Below are 12,634 nucleotides of genomic sequence, written 5' to 3'. Positions count from 1 at the left end.
CTGATGAGTAAAAAAAATCACACAATCTAATGCAAAGACACAACAAAAATGTATAAGTGTGACAAGAACAAAGACAACTAAGTTCCAAAAAAGGGTTTTAATTACATGTGGTAGCAGCCGATTATCCATCGGTAAATTATTTACTATGATCACCAATAACCAATATTAAAATGTGTAGCTTTATTATTTACCACTTGATTTCCGTTGCGTATTTATTAATTTTGGTATTTATTTTTTTGTTAAGTGGTGTTTGTTAGTTGGTAATATTGTAGTAAATTATGTTGAATTGGATGAATGTGTTGTTTGTTTTAATTTGTGGGTGATACATATGAAAATCTCCATTTGAATAAAAAAATCCAAAATACTCGTGAACATACGGTGTACTCGTTGAAAATTTACATAAATATCTTTTTTAACAAATACTCATTGGTAGGCACGTGACCGCGAGTCCGGTGCTAAGAGTTTCTCCATGGATTGAAATTGCTTACTACCAATAAGCAGTGTTTAAGAACTAAACTTAGGCTGTAGTTGTGGAACAAACCATAAATTCTCTCTTTTTTCGTCACCGTCACGTAATTGAAAATTAGTCTAATTCTGGATAATTGGACATAATGAAAGTTTTGTTTCAAATAAAATGGAATTCCACCCCAAGAAATGAAGAATTTTGGCCACTAAGACCAACTCCATCCGATAACACCATTTTCTACTCTATTTTACAGTACATGTCACATCAAACACTACCTCATCTCCAACCGAACTCTATTTTTTACACCAAATTGAAATATTAATTTTATATTCAACTTTCTCTTATTTATTTATATACCCTTATATTTATTTAATATATTTTAATTATACCACTTATTCATTATTTAATAATGAAGTATTACTCCATAAAATTATTGAAAATACAAATTAACACAAAGTAAACTTAATATTTATTAAACACAAAATACAATACAAAACAAATAACATAAAATAAAATTAAAAAAAAGTACAATTACACATCTGAATTAGAATATCTCTCCCACAAATGATCGATCAATGCATTTCGGAGCGTGATATGTGCATCTTTGTCTCTTATTTGTCTGTAGCGACTGAAAAACTCATGAAATCGTGTATCATCATTCTCCGCTAATTCAACCCCCAATGGTGGCGTTTCTATGTTAACTTCAATGGGCACGTTGAGATCACGCTCATCTTCTATTATCATGTTATGCATTATTATGCATGTAGTCATTATATCTTTTAAGACATCTTTTCTCCAAAATCTTGACGGTCCCGCCACAATTGCAAACCGTTCTTGGAGAACTCCAAAAGCACGTTCTACGTCTTTTCTACAGGATTCTTGCTTCATTGCAAAATATTGTTTTTTTCGGCCACGGGGTTCTCGAATAGTTTGAACAATAGTAGACCATTTTGGATATATACTATCAGCCAAATAATAACCCATATTATACTCATTTCCCTGTATGATATAATGAGCGGGAGGAGCAATACCTTGAGTGAGATTGGAAAATAGGTGAGAAGACTCTAACACGTTGATGTCATTGTTGCTTCCCGGCATGCCAAAATAAGCGTGCCATATCCAAAGATCATAATCAGCCACAGCTTCTAGAATAATTGTAGGTTTTCCGCTACGACCCGTATATTGTCCGGCCCACGCGGTAGGGCAATTTTTCCATTTCCAATGCATACAATCCAAACTACCCAACATTCCCGGAAAGCCACGTTGTTGACCTATATGGAGAAGTCTAGCAACGTCATTAGGAGTTGGTGATCTTAAATATTGCTCAGAAAATACCTCCACCATTGCTCGGCAAAACCTCTTCAGGCTTTCAATTGTCGTGGACTCTGCTATTTTGCAGTACTCGTCTGTGGCATCTGCCGGAAGACCGTAGGCCAGCATCCGAAAGACAGCAGTTATTTTTTGAAGTGGTGACAACCCAAGTCTGCCAGCACGATCCAACCGTTGTACAAAATAGTTGTCGTGACTTTTAACAGCATCCACTATTCGGAGGAATAAAGAGCGAGACATTCGATACCTCCGACGAAACATGGCCTCGTTGTAGAGCGGAGATTCTGAGAAGTAATCATTGAAAAGTCGCCGGTCTGCACTTTCTCGATCCCGATTGATGAAAGCACGTCCTGGAATCGAGCCTCCTACGTTGCGCTCAATGGTTTGGTCGGCGGCATGTTCATTGAGAATTTGCATGATCGTGATATTATTTTGGATAATTTGATGACATATAGCATCCTCCTGCTCATCAATTTGAGCCATTTGAAGTTGAAAATCATTATCAGAGGAAGAAGATGAAGAAGATGATGAATTAAAACTCATTTTGAGAGATGAATGATGAAAGATGAAGTGTGTTAGAGAATGTAAATGGGGCGTTGAGTGTTAGAGAGTGTGAAAGATGAATTAAAACAGAGACTATTTATAGGGCGTTGAGTGTAGATGCCGGTTTGGGAAGCGTGAGATTCTTGATGGGTGGTGGCATTGAGTGGTCACATCACGTCAGAACCCGGGAAGCGTGAGATTCTTGATGGGTGGTGGCATTGAGTGGTCACATCACGTCAGAACCCGGGAAGCGTGAGATTCTTGATGGGTGGTGGCATTGAGTGGTCACATCACGTCAGAACCCGGGAAGCGTGAGATTCTTGATGGGTGGTGACATTGAGTGGTCACATCACGTCAGAACCCGGGAAGCGTGAGATTCTTGATGGGTGGTGACATTGAGTGGTCACATCACGTCAGAACCCGGGAAGCGTGAAAGCTTTGATGAGTAGTGGCATTGAGTGGTCATATCACGTCAGAACAGGGAAGCGTGAGAGCTTTGAGTGAGAACATATTCTATAAATAGTATCTTCCATAAGTTGTGTTATTCATCCAAAAAATTACTGAGCCTTGAGTACGATACATTACAAGAAAATGACAAGTCGAGCTTCTGGATACTCTCATGAAGAAGACCGACTTCTTTGTCAAGTTTACATGGAGATTTCTCAAGACCCTATCATTGGTATATACCAATCATCTGATAGGTTTTGGAGCCGTGTTGAAGACAGCTATAACAATGCAAAAAAACCAACTTCGGAGATGCGTTCGAAGCGATCAATTCAGTCCCGAATCCAAGTAATTGAGAAAGCTACAAGGAAAATGCATGCATGCATTCGGCAAATTGAGAATAGACACCCGAGCGGTGCTTCAACTGAAGATATTGTGAGTATTTTAGCTATTTTTATCTTTTTTTTAATATTATGTTATTGTAATTGGTTATATATCGACTTGCAGATGGATCAAGCTAAAGTGTTGCTTGCAGATGATGAAAAATTCAAGAAAGGTTGGAAGTTTGATCATGTGTGGAACATCATCAAGAATTTTGAAAAATTTCAAGACGGAGCCTCAAGTGCGAGACAAACATCTCGAGGTTCGTGTTCTTTTTCGGAGTCCGAACAACAAACTCCTGAGTCGGTTAGACAACCATCTCCTTCTGAGCGACCGATTGGAGTGAAAAAAGCCAAACTAAAAATGAAAACGGATGACAAAGTAGCTTCCTCCATCAGCAAGCTTGATGAAGGAAATAAACTACTTCTTGAGCAGATGAAGAAGTCAAGTGATATGAGGGAACGCCTCTTAGAAAGTATAGATAAGGCTAATAATTTGAAAACAATAAGATAAGAAAATAAAATAATGAAAATGAATTTAAATAGAGTATCAGATCCTCATGTTCGTGCATTTTGGGAAGCTGAACAAGCCAAGGTTTTACAAAAGAGAGCCGAACAACAACAATCTCAAACACCACTTCCTAATTCCGATTCATATTCGCAATATTTCACCGGTCTTGGAGGATCCGACGCTAATCTCCCCGAGTATTAGTTTATGTATTGTAATTTTATTTTCAATTTTATTTTGTTGTATTCTGTTTTTTTAATGTCTTTTTTTTAGTTTTGCATTTCGATGTCGTTGTAATGTTATTTCGTTTCGGTATTAATATTAATGTCATTTTAGTTTTTCCCAAACTTCAAATGTCAATGTTGTATTTTAAAATATTGTGGTCTTTTAAAATATTTAATATATATAAATAATTTTTGAGATAAATATGAAATACTTTTATAAAACAATGATAATTGAGTAAATAACCAAATTTGTAAGGACTAAATAACAAGTGAAAAGTGTTTTTAGAGTGATGAATAGTAATGCACCATATATAGCGCAAAACTAAACTGAAAAGTAGATAACGCTATATTGGCGTTATATATAAGGTTCGGTTGGAGTGATTTTTAACTTCAAAGCATAGTTATCCCGCTCGGCTGGGGATGCTCTAAGAACTCTATATAATTTCAAAGATCCTATGTTTTCTCCAGTCAAACCGGAATGATACCTTTCATCCAGGTTTGTTCCGGCACTATTCACGGAATTAAAAAATAATATAAAAATTTAAACCTAATATATATATATATAAATATATATATATATATATATATATGATGAAAAAAAATTAATTACATGAGACCATAAATTTCTGACTCCGTGATAATAATGACTAAATAGTATTTCTGCTTCCGTGAATAGGCAGAACAAACAGAATTTCTAGTTTGTGATTTTATTATTCCAATAGCCTAAGGTTTACTAAATACATGAAAAGGCCGAATAAAAACTACCCAAATAATTATATAAGCTTATATCGCCAACTATAAAACACACAAATTTGTTTATTTAATAATAAAAAAAATGGCAAGTATTTTGAAATTCCAATAATGTATAGAATAATGCTGAAGTTTAATACTATTTAGAAAAAAAAAAATGAGCAATTAGACTGGTATTTCAATACCTCACCATTTTTTTTTTAAATAGTCCAAGTTTCATTTTATTAATAAAATAGTCCACCATGTCGAAGTTAATTAAAAAGAGGTAAATGATTGACTAGTTGAAACAAATACTTGATGTGGAAAATACAGATAGAATAATACTCAAACTTAATACTATTAAAAAAAATACAAATTGTACAAATAGCAAAAATTTCAAATTTTTAGCAAAGAAGTCAAAATTATAGTCAAATATTTTTTACACAAAAATTAAATTTTTTGACAATTATTATAAGTAATTTATCACTTTCAAAAATATTAATCTTAAGTTTAATTTTGTTTTTAAAACTGTATGACTGCACATTTGGATAATTCTTTTAATTTTAGGCAAATCTTGAATATTTTTCAAATCCTTAACTTTAAATCGTTTATTTAGCCAAATCATCATTTGGTTAAATAAACGATTTAAAGTTAAAAATTTTAAAATAATCAAAGTTTGCAAAATCTAAAACTTTAATACATATATATATATATATATATATATATATATATATACGTTTAATATCACATAATGCCAGTCTAGTCAACATGCTGTCACATTCAATTCGCACTAATAACTAAACTATTTTGCCTTTGTAATATAAAATAACAGTAATTGCACCCGTTTGGTATTTTCATCCATCGTGGTTTTTCCAACAATATCGATTCATGAGAATGCATATCTTCTGTATTATAAATATTTTTATACTGCAGTACTTTTTTCCGACGATCGAAATTTTGCATCTCGCAGCTGTATCGTACTTTTATTTTTTGGGTATCTCATCCCGTACCTTGATATTTTCGCGATATTTGATGAACATTTGGAGTATCTCGTACCGTGTGATAAATCTCATTCCCCATAATATACTGCAAAAAAATAGCGTTCCGCGAAGTATTTGAACAATTTTTTAATTAGGATTTAAGATACACAAAGATAAATTTAAAAATAGAATTTTCAACATTTCACGCTTAGAATTCTAAATGGAATAAAAAATTACAAGTCAATACACATATAATAGAGAGTTCTCACACAAAACCATACTAAAATCTAAATAGAAAACAAACAAAGACATATATAACAGAGAGTTTTCACACAAAACCACACATAACAAAAACACTCTCTCATATTCTCTCTTATTTCAGAAGGACACTTATCACACATTTTTGTAATTCTTCGATTATCTGTAGCAGTAAGGTGATTCTTCACCCTAGTAACACCCCCGCCTTTCATCTCATAGTCACAAAAGTTGCACGCAAAACCGTTCGTTTTTCCTTCAAGGGACATACGTTATTTTTCGGACTGGATCCGAACTCATCTTCAACTATTAAATCTGAATTAACAAAATATGTAAACATTAGCAATAATGAACAATATTTAGAATTAGATCTAATTAACAATAATGAATAACATCAGCCAAACAATCAATAATTAAGAAATTAATTATATTTAGTTCAAATTAATTAGAAATTATATCTAAATCAACAAAATAAAGATTTAAATTCGGATTAAAAAACCAAGTTCAAATCAACATAAACAACAAGTAATTATTCAATTAACATTTAAACTTGGATTGAAAAACCATTTAAAATCAACATAAACAACATCATGTAATTATTCAATTAACATTTCATTCGGATTAATAAAAAAAATCTATTTCAAATCAAGTGAATAATACTAAAAAATCAAATTCTAATTACATTTAAACTTACCCCACGGTATCCCCGTAAAATGGCGAGATCTGGGCAAGATCTAACAGCCGAGCGATGGAAAACGGTGATCTCGTATGAGATTTGGAGAGATATGGGCAAGATTTGGCGACGGACTGGCGAAAAATCTAGAGAGCATTCCTCGTCAATTTTGGACAAAATGAGCAAATTTTGTTAACTTATTTATACAGGAGGAGAGAGAAATGACGAGCGAGAAGATGCTCGAGACCTTGCGAGAAATAAACCATCCTGCGAGTTATTTTCATTTTTTTTGTGAGATATCCCACGAAATGTTATTTTAAAAACACGAGATCTCACGCGAGATATCCCATGTCGCGCTATGTTTTAATCTTTGTTTTTTTTCCATTCCATCATTTAAAGTTGGAAAAATATCAACAGTATCCTCTGTGTTTAATCGAAATTCACGATTTATACTTTCAGTTTTCATAAATATCAGACATATTTTTTCAGTTTAATATAATTGACATATATCTCTCTTACAAATATGTTATATTACAAATATCACCATTTTCATTTATTTAAAAAAAAAATGAACTCCCAAAAATAACCTTAATGAAATAATTTTTTATTTTATTTTCTATTCTATATACAAAAAAATTAAATTAAAAAATTTCTTTATAAAAAGTTAAGGATTTTTTTTATAAAGAGAGATTTTGATTTTTTTTAATAAAATAGTACATAAATATTTATTCTATTAAGGGTATTTTGGGGAGTTCAAATTATTTTTTTGCAAAAAATAAATGAAAAATGTGATATTTATAATATAACATTTTTTTATGGAAAATATATGTCATTTATATTTAACTGAAGAGATATATCTGATATTTCTAAAAATCGAATAGATAAATCGCGCATTCCGATCACATACGAGAGATACTCTTTATATTTTCCCATTAAAGTTTAAAGTGAAAACTTTGTAAAATGTCTCCAAGTTTCAGAACCGGACAAAAGCCGTACGACAAGACAAATATATATCTAGCTGTACTGTGGTTTTGAGAGCCGAAGGGTGAGAAACAAACGGTCCAAAATGAAAGCTCAGCGAATCATCGATTTCGTCTGTCAACTTGCTCATTATGTTGCCATCAGGCTAAAAAGGAAAGTTACGTGTACAAGATCAACGGTTGATATTCCCTTTTCAAGATATTTTTGACGACTGTAATAAAGAGTAGCTAAAGTGTGTCAGATATCGGCGAACCTCGTTCGTTGATTTATTTAATATCATTTTTTTCAAAGTTTTATTTATTTATGACCTCGTAATGAATATTGATGACTGTACTGATAGTTCAGTAATAACTATATTATTTTTTTTCCTAAAAGAGACTATTGGACTGTTTGTTAACTTAAAAATTGTTTTTGATTTTTTTTAATTATAATAGTAAAATAAAAACTGAACCCTTCAATGTATGATTTTTTCTTTTAATTATAATAGTAAAATAAAAACTAAATTAAACGTTTATTTGATAGTTCTGGTAATAAATCTAAAAAAAATTTAAAGCTGTATTCTATTTTAATAAAAGAAATTAGAAAATTATTTTTTAGAATTTTTTTTAATTTTTCATTCAACTTTTAAATTTTTTATGTCCCTTTTTTTTGTACTATCTCCTCTTGATATATCATTTTCTCATCTCAATATCATTTCATTTTCATCACTTTCAACTATCGAACTTATTTTCGTTCTCCGAAAAACCCAAGTTTTACAACTCTCGTGAGAAAACTTTAAACTCTGATATCTCAACAATCGGAACTCCGTTTCACAAACCGTAAATTTGGTCATGATCCTCACATAGAGTAGATCATTTTTTTTACTATTTATAGTCAAAATTAAAATTCAAAATTTGACAGTTGTCGTTCCGACTCCGACGCAAACGTGGTGCTTTTTGAGGATTCCGTGACCAATCAGCAAAACGAAAGATACAACAATGATAATTGCAGTAAAGACTTTCAATTAGTATATTTTTCGAAGCTTAATTCTTCTGTGGATTAGTACACTATAGCTATAACAAACTGAATGAAAAAGTTGAAATACCTATCAAACACTTATTTGTAAATAATTGTAAAAAATTATTAGACTATCGACTATAAAAAACTGAAAACAGAAAATAAAAACAGACCTACCAAAGCTTTATATATTTGTGTGCCACTTGAGAGTTATTATTAGTTTAATCATTATAGCATATTAATGAAAGATTTCTACGGGTTATTTTTATTATTATCTTTCCTGAAAGATAACAAATTATATTATTTAACTCTGGTAAATCTTCTGGTATTGACAAAATCGACGTTTCAGCCATGCCAAGGTCACGTTCACGTATATAATGGAATCAAGTTATATATTATTCTAATTAATTAGAAGATAAGCAAGTTGAGTGCTATGCATGGATAATCATGGTTATACTTGAATTAAAATATCAGTATAAATTTGTCCCCATTCGTGAAATTGAATATTGATCATATAAGACGGCAAAAGTGACTATAGAAACGATCAATTACCATTACCACTAGAGCAAAAAAAAATATATATATATATATATAGCCGTGTCGTAGTTGTTGAATGATGATAGTTATGCAAATATTTAAATAAATGATAATAGAGTGAGATAAAGAAGAACGCATCGTAGAGTTAAATACTAATATAATGAAGAAAACTGACAATATGTAATTCATAAGGTCATAAAGCACGAACACCTAATTCATGGTCAATTGTCTATTAGGCATAGTTTTATAAAGCTTATTATAGCACTATTTGAGCAGCTCAAATCGATCAAACAGGCAATATCGGAATCAATGAGAAAATTAAAATCCCTACTATAATTTGAACACCTAAGAACATTAAAAAAAAAAAAAAAAAAAACGGGCAGTGCAATATTTGAAACAACGACTACTGATTTACACGACATATAACCTCATTAATCTTTTTCATTAGAGATCTTTTATATCAGAGATATAGGTAAAATTTAACAATTAATACAGTCTTCACTACTAGTACAAGGCATTGAGTTCGAATCGAAGTTCTTTAGAAAACACAGACACAATAAAAACATATAAAAATCGTTCAGTGATTATTTTTTTAAAAAAATCGATCAATGAAAATAATCTGACATTCAGATATTTAGTACACGCGCGCGCGCACGCATATATATATATATATCATACTAATTAACCTTTATATTCTACAAATTTAAATGAACTTTTGATTAAACCATTATAAGCAATATAGTTCTCATGTATTATATATTGATTCCAATGATTTTTTAAATGGCTGTTAACAATGACTTGAACTCATCTCTTCATTTCAGAGTAAGGGTGTTTTACCAACTGATTTAGCCCCTCATTATTTTAATAATTTAATTAACTATGCATCTTTGCTTGTGAGCACAAATTGTTTAATGCTATAAAAAAAACAGAAAATTAAGTAAATAATCAATTTAAATGTTTGACATTGTTATATAGTCAAACTTTCGTAAATATTAGGTAAATAGTCATAAAGATGACATGGGCTAATCATGAATTTTTTTATACATTCCTGATTTGCCCTTTTTTTATTTGAAATTTTCATTTAATGTTTGAATTTTTATTTCGTTCAATTTCAAATTTTAAACGTTTGATTCATTTTAAATTTCAATCGTATAATAGAGGTGCTTCTCGTTGATTCATTTTAAATTTCAAGCGCAAGGGGATTACATGGTTCTAGCGCAACCATTTTTCTCGACGAGATTTCTCCGATCTGCGCAGCAAGTCTTCGTGTCTTCTTGATTCAAATAGCAGCTGTAAAAATGTTCGTAAATAAAAATATCCAAGCCTCGCCTGATTAAGCTCACCATGCACGCGAAGATTTCGAGGGACGGGAACTCGAGGTAGTTGGACTGAGTCGTCGTGATTCGTTAATTATTGTAAATAGTCAACATATTTAAATTTGTAGAATTTTCAGCATGAATTTTAAGGTATTTCAGTCATTTTGAGCGTGTAAATACATGGACATGCTATTTACTTAAGATTTACGAAACGTTGATTAATTAGCAATATCAAACTGTAAAATTAGCTATATACCTAATAGATCATAAAAAATACATCTCCAATAGTTCAAATTAGCAATTATAAATGCTTCTTTTACTGCGAGGGTATATGCGGACAGACTTGTTTCAACATTTTTTAAATAAATAAAAGGAATGTATATATATGTAGGGTAATTTAGCAAAATAGCCAAGTAAAAAATTAGAAATTGTTAAATAGCCAAGGTTTTTTAAATACTAATTTAATAGCTACCAGTATTTAATTACCCGTCAAAGTTTACTAAAATGCCCTAAAATTTTCCCGCCCAATCGTCATTCTTCATTAATATAAAAAAAATAAAGGGAAATAGGGATTTCCGAGAATCGAGGTAATCAAAACACATTCATAACCGCTCACCTTCATTATCTCTCGATTAGAAAAAAAACTCTCCGAGAAAAAGGAAACCTCTGCTCTCTTCCCCGACGAAAATATGTTCATCTTCTCCGACAAGCGATTTCGGCTGCAGAAAATATATCTGGTATGCATGTATAGAGGTTCTTGCTTTTTTAACTAGTATTTACTATTTTTCGTCAAAGATTTACACAAAATAAAAAGAGAAAACTGGGTTTTTGGGATCGATTATCGAATAACATGGATTTTGTGTTAGTCATCTTCCCCTGGGATAAAGAGTCGTGTATTGTTAATATTCATTTTGCTTATTCATAATCCTATATTTTTTTCCCTAAATCCTATAAATTTGTAGACGATATTAGGGGGCTCGGGTTTTAAATGGCTAGATGTGTAAATCTTGTTATGATGCCTTCATATCAATAATATATGGATTTTTTAGTTTTTGGAATTGTATATGGTTGTTGTGAATGGCGTTGGAAAGATTGACAGTTTTGATGTGTGTTCATATTTACGAATATGTTCTGCATAATATGTCAAGTCCTGAATTTGTTATAACAAATGCACGAGTTATATATGGTTTTTCATGTGTTTTGAGTGCTTTCAGGTCAAGATGAGATTCTTATCATACTCTGGGCAAATCTGTACAAAACGAGGCATTCGGGATCGAAAACGAGTCAAAAACGAAGAAAGAGTTAAGGAACAGAGAAACCTCGCGCCGCGAGGTCTGAAAGATCCATCCCCAGTTGATCTTCGAGCGTCTTGGGCGTTCCACAAAGCTGTGGAAATGTCTACCTCGCGCCGCGACCTTCATACTGCGCGCCGCGAGGTAAAGAAATTTGGATGCCGAAAATCCCCGAGCGTGATGCGCGGAACGCGATGTCCCAAAAACGTCTCACGCCGCGACCCTACAACCGCGCGCCGCGAGGAGTGCCGAGACAAAAATAGGAAACGCGGGTTTTGAGCCGATCTAAGCCGTTGGATCACTTTTAATTACCTAGTCTGTTCCGAAAATTAGGATAAACCCAAGGATTTTGACCTAGGCCTATAAATACACCTCTTATCCTCTTGTTTAAGGATCTTGGTCTTTGTTGATTGCTTTTACTTAGTGTTTGTGAGAGATAGAGAAAAAGAAAAGAGTCGTTCTTCATCAATTCGTGTCAATTACAGTTTTCTCCTTCTCCTTTACTCTTGAACTCATGTATTTTAATTTACAATCGAGTTTTTAATTATGGTTTCTTTTTCTTCTTCTTCTATTGTTTTTTTGTTTTCTCGCTACGCCATGAACTAATTCCATTAAGGACTATGGCGTAGCGGGTTTAGGATTCGGTTATGGATATGATTTAATATATTGAAGTTCAATTTTCATTCTCCATTACTATGCTTAATTCAAATTCATTTTAATGTTTGATCGAGATTAGCTACCTTGTTCATGATTTTGTAATTTAACTTGATGCTTGAGAAAGATTAGGTTGTTAGTGTTTTATATTAGATAAAAAATTATATGTTGAGCCTATACGGGACCATTCCCGCAAAGATTGAAGAATGTGAAGTATAACATAAGCAAAAAAGTTAAGGATTATATTAGATAAAAAAGTATCTGTTGAGCCTATACGGTAACAATATTATAATTTTTTGAATAAACAATATTATAATTAGAAATGGA

At 31.9% G+C, this 12,634-nt stretch overlaps 1 protein-coding gene across 1 annotated transcript; it reads left to right on the top strand.

Moving 5' to 3' along the window:
* Positions 1-2,186: 2,186 nt before the first annotated feature.
* LOC149381773 (uncharacterized) lies at positions 2,187-3,687 on the top strand. Its single transcript, XM_089600973.1, has 2 exons — positions 2,187-3,217; positions 3,290-3,687. Exons 1-2 carry the CDS (start codon positions 2,930-2,932, stop codon positions 3,674-3,676), a joined length of 675 nt encoding a protein of 224 aa, XP_089457099.1. The 5' UTR covers positions 2,187-2,929; the 3' UTR covers positions 3,677-3,687.
* The last annotated feature ends 8,947 nt before the right edge of the window (positions 3,688-12,634 follow it).

This window comes from Urtica dioica, chromosome 11 (assembly GCF_054948205.1).
Source record: "Urtica dioica subsp. dioica isolate 48M chromosome 11, U.dioica_male_clone48M_v1_H2, whole genome shotgun sequence".
Taxonomy (NCBI): Eukaryota; Viridiplantae; Streptophyta; class Magnoliopsida; order Rosales; family Urticaceae; genus Urtica; species Urtica dioica.
Note: the sequence above shows the minus strand (reverse complement) of the source record. Positions and strands in the feature narration are given on the sequence as shown.

Bases quoted from the DNA above. Each gene is read 5' to 3' on its own strand.
- LOC149381773 (XM_089600973.1), top strand. From the start codon at position 2,930: ATGACAAGTCGAGCTTCTGGATACTCTCATGAAGAAGACCGACTTCTT. The intron at 3,218-3,289 runs GTGAGTATTTTA...ATCGACTTGCAG, and splicing joins GTGCTTCAACTGAAGATATT to ATGGATCAAGCTAAAGTGTT.